This window comes from Pleurodeles waltl, chromosome 1_2 (genome assembly GCF_031143425.1).
Source record: "Pleurodeles waltl isolate 20211129_DDA chromosome 1_2, aPleWal1.hap1.20221129, whole genome shotgun sequence".
In the NCBI taxonomy this organism is placed as follows: Eukaryota; Metazoa; Chordata; class Amphibia; order Caudata; family Salamandridae; genus Pleurodeles; species Pleurodeles waltl.
The window spans coordinates 84,389,592-84,406,267 of NC_090437.1; the positions used below are offsets into that span (position 1 = coordinate 84,389,592).

General features: G+C 41.6%; 1 protein-coding gene across 1 annotated transcript in view; it reads right to left on the bottom strand.

The window, feature by feature from the left end:
* DGKQ (diacylglycerol kinase theta) overlaps positions 1–16,676 on the bottom strand; it is an 848,589-nt gene that overhangs the window by 109,924 nt on the left and 721,989 nt on the right. Inside the window, exons 11-13 of the mRNA XM_069236577.1 lie at positions 15,163–15,217; positions 12,694–12,755; positions 2,407–2,557 (exon numbers count right to left, since the gene is read on the bottom strand). Of these exons, the coding sequence (XP_069092678.1) occupies positions 2,407–2,557; positions 12,694–12,755; positions 15,163–15,217 (268 nt within the window). The remainder of the gene's footprint in view (positions 1–2,406; positions 2,558–12,693; positions 12,756–15,162; positions 15,218–16,676) is intronic.

A 16,676-nucleotide genomic window follows, 5' to 3' on the forward strand; every position in this document is an offset into this window, starting at 1 on the left:
CTTTTCTTAAAAGAGACATTGTTCTCAATATCAACCAATACACTGCACTCAAACAGATTTAAAGGTTCAATTAGAAGGAAAACAGTTCCATAAATAATAGAAAACTAGAATGCTGGCTGGAGCCCCATGAAAGCAAATTGAAAGCTAACATCCTTTAAGTGCTCTAGGCAGCCAGGATGGCAATTATGAAATGTCTGCCAGTGACCGTGGCTGCTGAAAGATTAGGAGGTACGAGAATTACAATTTCTCTGCCCCCATAGAGGAAACGGGAAGTATATTGTCAAATCAGCACTTTGCGGGATTATGAGTGGGCACATAAAAACATCTCAGACCACTTTGAAAATAAAGGCTTCTTGAAGAATGCCTGGGATTTGCCAGTTGAAGATAATTGCGAGAAGTGGCAAAATGTGCAATTTTAGCAGGCTCCATGGACATGATTCCAATCTGACGACCGGGGTTCCAGCATCGTATGGGATTGTGAACTTCTGAAAAGGACCCAGGCACTGCCTTTCCATCACTTGTCTCGGTGTAGAAGTAGGCGCGAAATAAATGTAGATTCAGTACTACAAACCAGTTCTTTCTTATGCTTGTTATTTCACTTATCATGGCAGTTCGGAAAAGATTTATTCCTCAAAGCAACAGCCCATCTGAACATAAACTTACTTCATGTAGGGCAGCATTTGTGAAGAGCACACCAAATATACCCCAGTACTGCGCATGTGCTGTGGATGACCACAACTGTTGCTGTTCCTTCACTGCATCTTTTTAGGCCTTATGATGAAGTTATGGAAGGAATAATTTGAATGGCACCAATACATCATTCTGTGGTCATTGCTATGGATTTGCTAGGTAGGTTTCAACCAGAATTCTCCTATATAATGGCACTCAAGGGTTGCTGTGTGCCCTCCTCTCCCCGCATGATGGCATGAAAAAGGCAAGTGTTTGGTGAAGAGGTAGCACCTTCGACCTCAGGCTGGCACTTTTGGGCTTTTAGCCCTAGCAAGGGTCTTGCTACTCCTGTTGCACGAGTCAAGAAGGCGGCAGCAAGAAAAGAAAAGAAGCGCGCCTGAACAATTACTGATTTCAGCAGTTACCACTCCTTGCTTTTCCGTAACCCGCTGGGACTAGCCAGGAGGCTGTGTATGGTCTAAGGCTGGACTGAAGGGTCAAGCCTTTCATGTCATGCTAGGCACTCCCCCTCAGAGCACGTCACCTCCATGGCCCCGCCCTTTTACAAGGAAACGATAACAAACACTGTTTGTTATCGTTTCCTTGTAAAGGTTTTGCAGCTGTCACTGCTGGCGGGGGAAGGCAACGCTCCTCTGCCGTCATAGAGGAGCCACCCCTGCTACTTCATAGCACTTTTTGGCTGCTCCATTTTCTCTATCATTCTAAAACCACCATCAGCACATAAAACTGTGCATTTTGTCAGGCCCAAAGTATTATGCACAATAGTTTTCACTACTGAATACTAATTTGGCATAGCTGCACGTAGCCTGTGTGAGTCAACGAATCTGCAGGAAGTATCCTGTAAAACAGCACAGATGTTCGCCTCTTAGTGGTGGCAAGAATTGCACTATTGACATGACTTGCTGTCAGAGCCAGGTCACAGTGCAGTTTTCAGTGTACAATGTTCAAATAACCTGTCTTGATGTTGCGGTAAAGGGCTACATTCGGTAACGGTTACCACAAGAACTTCTGCACATCCAAGTCCAACTTAAATGCGCAAATGGGAAAATCAGCAGGAGCAAACTACAGATTCTGATTTCCAGAATCATTAGCTGAAGGCGTTTCCACTAGCAGGAACTAAGGTTCTGGGAAAACGTTTGGCAGAACTTCCACAGTGGGAGCTTTAGGGCGGGGCAAATGCATAGACAGGTGAGGGGTAGAGCCAAAGGGAATGTTGGAAAACTAACGCCCTCGCTTTTGTACACATTCATCAAAAGTCCCAAATGTTCAGATCTATTTTGTTCAGTGCACCTTAACGTCAAAAAGACTCGTGTTAAGAGTGTATATTTGAAGTTAAAATATTCAAACACACCCATATTTACTCGTGTGTAAATGTACGGATGTATTTACCTTGCAAAACGGTTATCGACCAGGGAAAACTAAGATACTGTGCACTACAAATTGACCATAACCATAAACCTGCTTATTTTCTACCAACTCAAAAATTTCCAGTTCGTGCTATGTGCGCTCACAGAAATCTATCTCAATGAATGTAGATGCATATGCGATGATTTTTTTTTACAATTCCATAAAAGTAGTCATTTCATAAAAATCATAGGCTTGTGCCTACAACTTGTAAAGTTCCAACATCTTCCATTAGTGATCCTAATACTTTATATTGCTTTTGTAATTTGTTTTGGCTGCAAGCTATGATCTTGCTATGGGCTTTAAACTCACCTTTGATGTCCAGGTTGTTCTTCAGGATATTGCAGTATTCTTCAGAAGAAAGCATGGATGGCAGGCCTCCCACAAACAGGTTTATCTGCACATTCATATTTGTATCCTCGACTATATAAAACCTAGTTTGATTCATTTGTCGAATAGATGTCTAAAAGAAAGCGCAAACAACAAGTTAGTAAGAATGTTCGAGTACCTGAGGAACTAAAATTATAAGTTCTTCTTTGATAAACTTCTGTTTATCCTGATAACCTACAGTCTGATGATGCAAGCTACCCAAGTTTTAAAATATATTTTGAGAGACCGTGACAAAAGTAAATCACTGTCACACAATTTAATCCCTCTCGAATGGGGAGAATATGCGGACTAACAGCTAGAGCTGTTGAATTTGGAACTGGGGAACCAGGTTAGAGTCTCAGTATTGACTCAACATCCGGTGACTGCGGGTAAATCACATAGGGGGTAATTTTTACCCTAGCAGTCAGCGTAAATGTGGCGGTATCACTACCAACAGGCTGGTGGTGTTTACCGCCACATTATGACTGTGGTAGGTTTGCCAATGGCAACCCACCACAACACCACTCATACCGCCACATCGGTATGAATCGCCGGGCAACTTCATCTCAGACCCGACGGACCACAGAGTACCACCACCAGTATTTTGGTCCGGCCTACCGCCATGTTTTCCGCCGCGGAAGCACCGCCACGAAGTCCATGGTGGTAGGGCTACTGGTGACAGTGAATTCCTTCCCTATCACCGGTAGGTGGGTTCCCCTCCAGCAAGACCTGACCCCCCACCCCCTACAACACCAGCTTCCCCCAGCCCCCTACAAACACCAGCTCCACCCACCCCTCCTACAGACACTAGCACCCCACCCCTATTCCATACACTGACCCCCACCCCCTCTGATTCACACACTGACCCCCACCCCCTCATACACCTGCAGACACGCACAACACCCATTCATGCACACGCAGACACACACACACACTCACACAACTACCCCCACAGCCATACAAGCATGCATACACACATCATTACACTCATCCAGACACACTTAGGTACGCATACACACTGACATGCAGAAACGCACTCACACATTCATACACACACTAACAACACCTCCTTCCCCTGTTGGACATCTGACTTACCCTTGTCCGGTGAGGAGGTCATCCGTCTGGGAACGGAAAGGGCCGCTGCTACCGCCAGCAGAACACTGCCAGGCCAGGGCGGGGCAGTGCTGGTGCAACCAGCGCCAGGTCACCACCGTCCGCCAGCATAAACACTGCCTGATTTCCGCCCTTATTGTGGCGGAAGTCAGGCAGTGCTCATAATCTGGCGAACAGATGGTCGCCTCCGCAGAGATACACTGGAGGCAGTCACCGTGGCAGTAAGCAGTGGTTACCGCAAATGTAAAAATTACCCCTGTAATCTCCTTGGCCCTACAAAATATAAATCTAACCTTGAGTATTTTTATTAAATGCTCATGTAAAGTCCACTAATGCTCTTGGGCAAAGTTTGCACTACATAAAAACTGCAACAATAATAAATAAATAAAATCTGATATATTTGTGCATGCTAACTTTTCTAGTGAAAAAAGTTGTCTAGAGCACTGCATGCCTTAAAGAACATCTGGGACCTGAGAAATCTGGATTGACATAGGCATGGAGATAGCTCAACACCACGCCTCTACACATTGTGGTTTGTATGTTATGTTGCTCATTTATGTGTGAAAATTCAATAAAAGATTTTTTTTAAAGACTTTTCATTTGGGATGTATGAATGCAACAGTTGGAGATTTTTTTAAATACTGTTGTCTTTTTGTGGAGATTTCTATATAAACGTGCCCATAGTGGAGACTTTCCATGTCAGTTACAAGAGTACGCCATAACAAACATGGTAGTTGCTAAAAAGAACACATTAAAACATGGAGTCATACCATTACATCCGACGTTTACTACTTCCCAGCGAAGCTCGCAGGATTTTTCAGAACTCAACCCACTGTGCCAGTCATGCCTTTCTAGTCTCGATAAAGCATGGTACTGCTGTCTTACGGTATATCATGACATGACTTCTGCCACCAGTTTGGCACATCGTCAGTATCAAATAAGACTCCTCTTGGGAGAAATTCTTGAAAATTGTGGCTTGTAATTATATTTAATTCTGAAAGAATCTTGTAAGTGAATGTCATAGATGCTGAAACTAATAAAAAAGGGGTCCTGACTAATGCCCACATGAAGGCCTAAGAGAGTCTAAAAACATTCAATTTTATGTGTTCCATCATGTCATCAAACTCTTGCAGGACATATGCCATGAGATAACGAAACAAGCTTCAAAATAAAATACACACGTAACAATGTAGAGATCTTACTAGATCAAGGGAGAAAACTAATTTAATAAAAAACTACATTAGAAATTCCCTCCAATATTAATATTAAACCATTGCAAATAAACTAAAAGTGTGTGTGTGTTTCATTGTGAGGGGCATGCTACTGTTACTGACCTGTAAAACTAGACCTCAAGCATGAGTATTGTCTTCTCTTGGCTCACGTGCAATTACATCCCAGACATCAGGCCGGAGAAACTAGATACTTCTGAAAATGTCTAAATTGTTTAGCCTCTAAATGTAATAAGAGGAAATAACCATGCTTGCCTCAGCCACATCATGCAGATTGACATAACTTGCTTGACTCAATAATATTTTACCCCAAATTTCCTAGCTTACAGTCCTGAAAAACCACTCTGCACAAATGACATGCCACACCACCTCCACTAAAGCACTTGAAAACGGCCGCATTGTGCAACACGTACCATAAAATAAACTGTGTAAAAGGTCATAAGCTGGAAGTGGACAAAACCTTTCACTACCTAGACTTTGGGGCTGAGGCGTCCAATGTAAAGGCTCATGAAGATAATGGAGACCATGTGCCCTTTGTCCAAAAATTTGCCATTCATCACCAGAAGCAGTTGTTGCTTCATATTATGCTATTACCACTGCTTCAGCTCGAAATGGAGCACCAGCTGGAGGTCATGTTCAGGTTTCGACTTTAGGACCAACAGAGAATGGATTCCTTAAGAGGGTGTTTCACTAAACACTGTGTAAGGCCCACCACATGAGACAGAAATAACCTGTGTTGTATTTCAGATAGCATTCCATTTATATTTATTGAGAAATAAACTAAACTCAAGAGGATTCCGATCTTCCCCAGAAAACCTTTTGGGAATTTAAAGGAATGCAATAGGGAAAACACTACTCAATGGTCACAACATGGCTATTTCCAAATAAAGCCATTAGAGCTGGAAGATTGGGTGGCTGTATAACTACATAGCCTAGGAGTATGCTCCGAACTTAAGAAGTCTCTACATCAGTAAGAAGCAAGTGCTACAGAGCATTACATCATTGGCAACGTAATGCTAAAGGATGCATTATTAGGTCACTTCAGGACTGGTACCGCTGCCTAAAGCAACAGTGACAAGGGACCTGATTTAAAGATTCTGGCGGAGGGAATACTAGGTCACAAAAGTGAAGGATAGCCCATCTGCCGTACTGCGATCCCCACAGGATATAATGGTATCATAATATGGTGGAGGAGATATTTGTTACGTTTGTGACAGAGTTAACCCCCTCCGCCAGGATCTAAATCAAGCCCATGGCCATAACTAGGAAAATTAACAGTGAAAAGTACATATCTATTTGATGGCATCTAGTTCAGTTTGCCCTAGACAAACAACATTAAAAAAAATGCATTTGAAGCTATTGTTTACACTCATAGCCATACTACATTGAGAGCACGCAAATTACTTCTAAAGGACTATTCTTGACCACTGTGTAGAGATTAACTGGATTTTCTATAGAGGGACCGACGAAACTGTGAAAGTAGATTAGTATTGTTTGTGGGTGTTTTTCTCACGAGTATTTTTGTAAGGCTGCCCTCTACCACCCTACTTCCGGCCCATTGCTGCTCCGATGCCCTTGAAAGTTGGCTGCATTTTGTGGGCTCAAGTTTTTCCAGCTGGTGGCACAGCATATCATAATGTACCCCTCTTCCACCTTATCCGACTAAGTTCAAGAAGGTGGGAGCTCATCACACATACACAAAAGTCAAGGCTTATAAACGACACATTAGTGCACTGGTGCATGCCTTTGAATCAAGGAGATCTGAAACTGTTTGCTACTCTTTCTTGAATATCGAGAACACTACTCTCAACCACCCAACTCATGCTCCTTACAGTCTCCCTAGTGTCTTCCCTGCAGTCACAGTTGTTTCTAGACATAAGCCTGAAACCTTCCAGTCAACATCTACAGAACCTCCTAGTGACTTTCAATTGGATTCCCTGCATTCCAGCTACACTTCCTACGCCCACTGGCTCAGTTGCTTTGTTCCAACCTTAAAGGTTCATTTTGAAGTGAACAATGTCTCATCATTATTTCCCTGGTATTCTTCACAGCAGTATACCTGGCAGAGCTACCACTTATGGGCACTTTATTTGCAATGGATGCTTTATGACTATACAGGGGGTTTTCTTCATGCAACGCTAGAGCCACTGATCTTAAGATACTAAACATCCAGTAAAGGAATAGAGGAATATTTACACTGTTGTTTTACCTTCTTCAGCACTAATCCCAGCAGACAGCTTCTTAACTGTGTCACTGATGCCTGGTCACCTGCCTGTTCACAGCAAGTGCCCATAAAGGTAGGTTAGGGCTTCACTGAAAGGCAGTAAGAACTCAGATGAGGTTAGCCCAGACTGAAGCAATTTAGTAAGCACATTTGTTTTAATTTCAACACTGGGAAGTTGTAGATCCAGGACCTTAGCAGCGCGTCTGATGACTACCTAAATAGAAGTGTCTCTTCCGTTGGAAGCTCAAGGGGAGAAATTGAACTTATATCAGGGGAAGTATCAATCCCACTGTCCCCTTGTAAGTCCATATGCAAATAGTCATCATCATAATGTTAAGGTATATTATTCCTAGTGTTGGAGGAGATATGCTAATACGAGACGTTTCTAATGATTTGTGTATACATACTAATGAGAAATATTGATAAAAGAATCTAATAATTTAAAATAACATGTATGAGTAAAATCTGCCCACGGGGAGTGGTCACCATATGTATTAACAATGCTAAAATAATGAAAAATATCAAAAATGATGTACTAATATATCATATTCGAATGTACAACCTATGTTTTATGATGCTTCATATTCTTAACTTAGCCGAACTAGTGGCCTGGTCGGCGCTGGGCCTTGCTTGCTTAAACGTGGAGACGCAATGAGCTGCCGAGGACTGGAACTGGAGTGAAGGACCTTGAACTGCACAGAGTTCAGACAGGCTCTGCTAGAAAAAAATTCAAATGTACCAGAGGACAGGAGATGATGAGAACAAATTGATACAAGTATGTGTAGAGTAGGCTAAACGTACTTTCCCAGGACTTGAACAATAGAAGTACTGACTAAAAGACTGTGGGCAACAATTTTGTTACCTGAAGAGCCGGATGATGTTCTCCTCGACAGAAGGACCAATCATATTAATGGAACTTGATGCTTGAACCGACGCAAACAAGTAGTAAACAAAAACTATAGGTTAGAATCATAACCCCTGATGAGGTTGATCAATTAGCAATATGTGGGACGGACTGAGAGACCCTAATAAAAAGCCATGACAAGGGAAGGAAAAAGGAGAGCAGAGAGGCGAAAGTTGATGACGTCAGGAGACACTGCTTGAAGTACTGATAATTTGGCTTACTCTCTGTGAGCCTGATACTTGCTGATGACTGATGACCTGGAGACGAAGACTGACTCGTTGCTGATCTATCTTGGATAGGTAGCTATAACAATGTGACTGACTAACGTGTGCTTTTTCTTCTAGGTACCAACTGCGCTGTTTTAAATTGTTTCTTCTCTCTCTAAATAGATTTTTCCAAATTAATGATTTTTGTCTAAATTGTTTTCGCAAGCAGACCCACATGCTGATGCTAATTTGGGTTAGGTAGGCTGACAAGGGTGACTTAACGGTGACAGTTGACAGACTGACTTGCATTGCTGAATTATTCGAATGTTAAGGAATTTGCTGACTTATGTTGATGCTCGTTTTGCTTATTAATAATTCTTGGTGAATAGTTGCTTATGATGCTAATAAAGTTTGACTAACAATAAAGTCTAATAAAGGTTTTCCACTAGAATTGTAACTAATAGGGAATCAAAACGATTAACCCTTGAGAGTGATGGTATTTTCTTATTAGATAGGGCTTTTCTTGATGTTCTTTTGTTGATTGCTATGTTTATAGATGATCCATTGGTTACCGCTTGACTAGGATACTCCATGTGATCCAAAAGGTTCATCGACCTATACACGTCCCCTTGTAAGTTTACTTACTAAGGACTAGGCGCGGTAACACTATCATCTCCATTGTCATTTCAAAATGGCGGCAAAATCTGGTCAGTCAGGATCAAAAAGATGTTGGAGCAACCGAAGGTGCCTCCATAGGGCAACTGAGGATGGTACTGTGGTAGAGGGCTTTGTCTGAATCAGACTGTACAAAAACTGGGTACAATGTGAAGTCAGACCATGACCTCAGTCAGGCTCGAGGCACATTTGGCTTGGAGTTGGGCACCAGGATCAGCATAGAATCAATCTCTGGTGATGTTGGGACCACCATCAACGAGGAAAGGACTAGCACAGGTCTTAGAGTCAGCACTGGAGTCAGTGGGAACCCAAGGCAAGTTCCAAGGGCTGAGATGGTACTGAGGAGATCCACCAGCGGTAACATGTCTGGAGGCCCTATGGGATTCTTTTGGAGGCAAGAGGGAGCTGGAAGAACGCCAAAAAACATACATAATAGCCTCCCTATAGGCCTCGACCTGCGATGTGCGTGATGACACTTTTGGCCTGGAAAACTTGGGTCGTTTTGTTTTGAACTGAGGGATTGGATTCTCAATTAGAGATCGGAACCAACACTGAGTGACACACTGACACCCAGGCAACTTCTCTTAAGTTAGAGAGTGGCGGGAGGGGGGATGAAACCCACTTCACCTTCTTAGGTTTCCACTTGGATTTAAGCTTCAACTTACTGGATGACCTCTACTGTGAATTGTACCGGTTGCGGGATCATGCTCCACAGCAGGACGGGTCTTGGCTCTCAACTCAGAGTGAGAGTGGGACCTGTGCCTCTTTCTATGTTCATGACTTACAACTTTGTTTCACGGTTCTAGATCGTCTTCAAGTGCAGAATAGCATATGACTCATAAAACCTGAAATTGTGCCTTGAGTCCAAACACTATAGGCACACCTTGTACACGTCCATCATCAAACTCTGTTTACAACAGTCATCGCATGGATTACACCATGTAGTCTTTGTTGGGGATATCGTTCCTCTGCACACTGGAATTCAATTTGAAAAACAGGTCAAACTAATGAAAAAAAGGGCGTGAAGTGCAGATCTGCAATCAAAGGCACAGAAAGAAAGGGGCACAATGAAGTCAACATGGAGTTGCATAGCCCCACCAGGCAGAATCATAGAGCACGCAACAATGTTCATTCATCAACCTACTAAACATCGAACACTGTATGCAGCTACGGAGCGAGCAAATCAGTGCACTTGCAACTCTAATATCATTCTCTAGTGACCTAATACATTTATTAGAAAATACGCCAATGTTGAGTATACTGTTTTAACAGGGTACTTTCAACCACAAGGAAGGTATGTTTAACAAAACTCAAATATTTTCCATTTGAACTTAAATTTTTCAATTGAATAAATGTAAAAATACATTGCTTGCTGAGTTCTGAGGCCTAAACATTCCAAGCATTGATTTTTCCCTCTATCAGCTACGTGAAACGGGGTCACACATACCACCTCAATGCACCTGAGTAGCCTCATATCCTTCTAGGTAATGGACGTACATTTCCTGAAAGACGATTTCACCAGTTGCATAGTTTCAAACTTCCCAGCCACTAGTATGACTTTCTGAAGCTGTTAAGGCACTTAGGTCCAGATGTAGGAAGCAGTTTTGCCCATTCTGTGTCTATGGGAAAATGTGTTCGTACATATGGTCCTTAGTGTTCCATATCACCACTCAAAGCTTGCTGTATGACTGGCGGTTGTTGGTCTCTGTCTAATGCTTCACCGCTCAGCAGTAACATTTTACTACAGTTCCCCACTCCCTTTGAAAAATACCTGTTTATCCCACCTTCCATAGTCACGTTTATATCTCCTATTTCAACCCACAATACAGGGGATTCACCTTCCTCTCTAACAGCTCAGAGTGTAATTTAAGGATCACTCCCTATGGACACTCCCACAAGTACTGTCAGCTGTAAAAGTTAGCTTCAGCCGAATGTACCTCATTAAGCATGCCAGAAATTCACAAAAGTATCCCTGATGGGTGACAGTGCATTTACTACTACAGATTTCTCTGCTACGAGTGCTAAGGCATTCACAGTAGTAAATCCCACTCAAGGGTAGAAGTGGACTTCCTAAGGAGTGGCTTTCCTTAGAGGTTTTGGATTGCTTGCAAATGTACACGGACATTCTTAAAGTTCTCTCTGAAGAATCTCCCCCTTGGAAATGGTCTGAGATTTATTTCAGCCAAACTCTGGACTAACTCCTCTTCCAGAATGGAAAGGGAACAGTTCACCCACAGGTTTGTCATGTTGAAAGGGGAGAGAATAAATCTACTTTAATAAAAAAATACTGATGTAACCCAATAATTAAAATTAACTGCACGTTTTAAACATTCTACAGCAGAAAACAACTGACAGAGTGTTGTAGCTGCTAGAGGTACAATGAATAAAGATTATTTGATACTCACACCCACAACAGAATATAAGAATTACGGTGATGTTGAAGACATCACCACAAACACAACAGAGGAATCCTGGAACCATAGCTGAACCCACAGCATCAGACATTATCTGTCAAGTACTCCTGTCAGGATTTGATAAAAAGAATATGGATTTGGCCGTGGAGCGCCACAATCAGACAGAGTATAAGGTACGTTCTTGTCCTGAGGAAGTCCGTTTGGATGAAACGAGTTGGCTATGGAATATGTAAACTTTGATTGGATCAATAAAACAAAAGAAATGTACCCAATGGATCATGAATTGTTTATTTTGATTAACTTTTGAAGACAAGAATCAAAGGCTCTCTATGTGCTAAAAATATGGATGGTGCTGGGGCTTCTGTTCTTTCACAATTAAAACCTATGGTTTTTTTAGGCCTATGGGGTTGGCCCTCTTGACCTAAACACCCATATTGTTTTCTTTGTTTGTGACATATAAGGAAAGGGCAGCACTTACCACCTCAACCTTAATTCTATTTTGAACTACTCCTGGCATACACTAGAAGACTCAAAAGAAAATGGTCATGCAGCTAAAGGTTGAGAGGATGCCAGAAAACTGTCTACCTCAACCTTGCCCCTTGACAAATTACTGTGTTTGGCCTCAACTGAAACATCTCTCACCCTGTTCAGCCAAATGTGCTGCCCTGCAAAATGTCTCCACAAGTCCATTACCACATAATGTTCAAAATGAAGAACATTCCCGAGTTATGTAGTCTGAGCTGATGAATCCCATTCAGCTTAAAATGCACTCATTCTACTTTTTGTGAGTTTTACCATTTACATCTCTTAGTTATCTCTTCAGTCCTGGATTGCACCCCCTCTTTTCTTGGCCATTCTACTCTCTTCTTCCCTACTGCTGTTACGTGGGCCGCCATTCTCCACCTCCTAGTTTTTTTTATATATATCTTTTGTCTGAAACCCATATCTTTCTTCTTCCAAAAACACTCCTTACATCATCCCTGCCCATAATCCCACTAGCAGGATTGCCTCTGTGTTGTCTTACAGTCCTCTAATATGATGTTCACCACTACCCGTCGTGGGCCAGCCATGACGCTACGTGTAAGAGACCATAAGACACAAACTAAGCCTTCCTTTTGTATTCTTACAATCTCTAAAGTTTTATAAAAGTTATTGTCTCTATTTTTACAACTGAACCCTGATTCGGTACTAGGCCCAGGGCACTTCTGATATGGAAATAGTCAGATATTCATTAACATAGATATTCAACGTTTTGTTAATTTATGAAAAAGGAGATTCATTTGCTAGCAAGACTTTATTTTCTGATAACTAAATCTCATCATTTCTGTTCCGTGACACTCACTGTCACATTAATAGTCATGTGAATGGCATAGGTGTGGATGCAAATGGCAATAGTAATAACTGCAATGATAACAACATTGTAAAGCTGAGATCTCCAAGCATTTCCACTTCCCGGACAGGTTACCTTTCGTATGTCTCTGAGTCTGGCGAGGAGTAGCTCCTGTTCTCTCAATACTGTTCTTTGCACTGGAAAATTGGAAACAAACGTATTTCTTAGTACTTAATTAGAATGGGAGCTTGATGCACAATTATTCTATATAATTGCAATAAAGAGTAAGTTTAGTGAATAACACTGTTAAACGCAATCAGCGTTCCAAGGGCAGGTAATGATCAATCTCAGTCAGTTGTATTGCTTGATATTAATATGCCTAATGTTTATTTGCATATATATTTCCTTACATGTTCTTTCGAAAGATCCAACAGATGCGCATTGCAAAATATATGGCTCGTTGCACATACTTTATCTCAAAAATTCAATTAATTTTGTTCAAATAACAAAGCATACACACAAATTTAGATAGTCTTACCTTTTACCTATTGCTATGACAACACAAATACTTAGACCAACAGGGCAGAACATTTATTTTTTCCTTCACAATATACAGTGGTACTGCCAACAACTGTATTTCCGCCACGGTTGATATCACGGACTATAAGATCCTTGAATAACAGATAAAAGAATTGTATTTTATATTAAAGATAATGACTTCCAGTTGTTAGATTCCTTTATCTCCAACAGGCCGCAACATGTCCAACTGGGATCCTTCTCACCCTTTTTTTACCCTTACCATGGGGAGTACCACAGAAATCATCTCTGTCTCCCCTGTTATTCAATCTCTATGTTCCACCATTAGCAATCATGCTCATTTAATTTAATGTAACCACTTCTCTAAGATGATGACGCCCAAATCATCATTGATTTAAACAACAATCCATCATATATAATCTGAGTGCTTCCCTCTACTTGTAATGTTATCCGAACCTGGATGGGTTAAAATTGTCTAAAACTCAACCGAGCTAAATCTGACAGCCTGGATGCCTCTAAAATAATAAACCACTTTCGTTGGAAGATTTCCCTCAGCCTGTATCATTTACTACAGAACTTGGCCTAATCCTTGACTCGGAGCTCAAACTTGAGAAACAAATTGCAAGTGTCACTATAATCTGCTCTCCCCAGACCAGAGCCCTCCCGAGAATCAGGCCATTCCACTCCTTGACTCATAAGTTCATGGTAGCCAAAACCTTTATGCAAACACAACTTTATTACGGCAATTCTGCCTATCTGCGACTATCTAAACACGGTCCTACTAACTTACAAGGTGTGACACACGATATCCCTTCACAAGGTCACCCACTGAGGAGCCAATATTACACATCGGCAAAAAACAAACTGAAAACCACTGTAAACTGTGCATTTTCCGCCAAAGACCATTAAGGGGTGCGAAAACATTCCATGATATCGGCACCAGTGATCTTCTTATTTTAGTTGACAGGTCTGAAGAAAGTCATCCACTGCTTAAAACAAACTCAAAATGCTTAAAACTCAGAAAATTCGTTTTAAATGCTAGCAACTAACACAAACTCCACTGGCTACCTGGCGAGAAACGTATCAGCTGTAAGGCTTGTTACAGGATGTTTAAAATCTTTCATGATGTTGCATTTAAATTCCTAATTAATACATTAAAAAAACACATGCCTACAAAATATCTCGGATCCAGCAATAAAGATACCTTTGTGATCCCCTCTAGCAAGTACAACAGATGGTGTAAGGGTGCTCAGGACTCAGGCTGTCATCACCGGGAGAAAATCCCTCTAGATATTTACCATCTGCCATCCTCAATCAAATCCAGAAAGGTCTTAAAATCATGGCTTTTCTCTGGATGGTAATGTTTAGCCCTTGCTTGATCAACTCTGTCCCTTTGCTCGTTTCACCACCAAGAAACTCTCTTTGGAGTGCTATGCTCAATCAAATACCAGTAAATAATAAATAAATAATTGAGACAAGAAATTAAACAAACTACTGCGTATCCCATTAGTACATAAAGTTAAGGCGGGGAAACAAACTTATTGAACGTATGCATTAAAAAACAATGAAGAATTACCAAATCGATTTTATGTGCCCTTAGAAAACATGTTCATATAAGTGGGTAGTGGCTACATGTGCCCGAAATCTTTCTGTCGTTTCAATAGAGGCTCTTTCTCTTTTGAAATGGTTTAACTTTTTAGCTATTTTTTCCATGGAGTAAACAGAAGTGACTTATAACTACTTTTCTTCATTGTTTAAACTGGAATAAATCCCATGAGGACAAACATCTAAATGGTGAGCCTGTTCGATGAAATGATGCTGCCGAGGGAGACGTTAAAGTTCAGATATCATACTAAGACAGAATCAGAAGCATGAAGTCATGGCACACTAAAAACATGTCTAGGCATGCGCTCCATATTTGCTTATTGGCCCATCTGTCTTGGGTTCTGAGGACAATGTTCTGAAAAGGTGGGGACTCATGGAGCAAACCTAATTCAAGAGACCTTTCTTCACTCAAGCACACAATGTTTCTCAAAGCCAGCAGGAAAAAACATTGCAGCGCCTTACCCTGCTTGCTGCCCATAAGCACTTCCACCAGATTGCAATTCTTTTGGGATTCATTCTGCCAAAACAAAACAAAATAAGAATAAAATTTAACATCTCGTCAATGAACAAAGTGCACCACACACAGCTGAGCTGCTGCTCAATACTTAGCTACACAGAAATGTTTCTACTGTCTGATCGGGGAAGGGATATTGTCTCCTGGTGGTCCATGAACTCACACATAATGGTACATACCTGTAACATGATTCTGTAAAGTAATGTCTGTCAAGCAACAATTGCAATGTTGTCAGGAGATTCCAGTTAGATTGAATAAGTGTAGTTAAGACGTGATTGACAGCATTTACAAACGGCCTATGCAAAGAGAAATCAAACAAGGGGGAGAATCTTTTTAGAAAGTGAAGGTGGGTGAAACAGATACGGGCCACATTTGTGGATTGAGCTTCAAGGGCCTGGATGCTGTCCAAGAGGACTCATAAATTTTGCATCACTGTCAAACGATATTGGAATAGGCGATAAGGTCATGCCCAGTTCCTTCAATGATGAAGTAGAGGTAATTAAGATCTTGGTTTTATTTGGGTTCATTCTTGAGGAAGTTGTTGGAAGGCATTGGCCATCCACTCTCCGACTATGGCGAGGTTTCAGTTAAAGGATTCATCATTTGAGTGTAGAAACTCTTCTGCACTATATAGGTTCAAATAAGCCGAGTATCATCTGCATACACCTAAAAGCTTACACCTGCTTGGTCGAGCATTTGGACAGGGGGTTGTGTTGCATGTACATTTTAAACAGAAAGGGCGAGAAGACTGACCCTTGTCAGACCTCACAGCCTACATTGTATGACTTAGAAGGTTATGAGGGAAGAGTGACCACTTGTGATCTCAGTGAAATGAAAGATTATATCCACTTTAGGACCATACTGGTGACACCTATTGCTTCCAGGGTTCTCTACAGGAAACTGTGGCCAGTGGAATCAAATGCGGCCGACAAGTCTTGGAGGAGTAGCATGCAAGTTTTTCCTTTATCAAAGAGTTAGCAAAGATCAGGGGTCTGAAAGGACTACAAGCTCAGTGATATGAATGGGGCGAAAGTCTCCTTGTTGTCAGTTTATTTGGTTGTTCGATTCTCCCAGTTCCTGGAGTTGATACAGGGCCACTTTCTTCAAACATTTGCCCATGAAAGGGATCAACAAGAGGGGTTCAATACTGTTCATGTTGTTGACTTCCAGAGCGGGACTCTTTATCAGAGGTCTCGTTATGACTGCGCTCCAGAGATCTGGAAAAATGCCATGCTTTAAGGAGCTGTTAAGCACATTCAGGAGGGTATCAATCGTGGCTAAAAAAAAAAGTAGCTTTAGATTCCTTGATGGAACAGGATCATTTGGGGTACGGCAGCTGTTAGTTATGGTCTGCAACAGTTGCTCTTGTGAAAACGAAGGGCCTGATTATGAGTTTGGCTGCCCCAGGACCACCAGACTTGCGGTGGAACTGCCAGATTACAACCCTGTGGTCGGACCACCA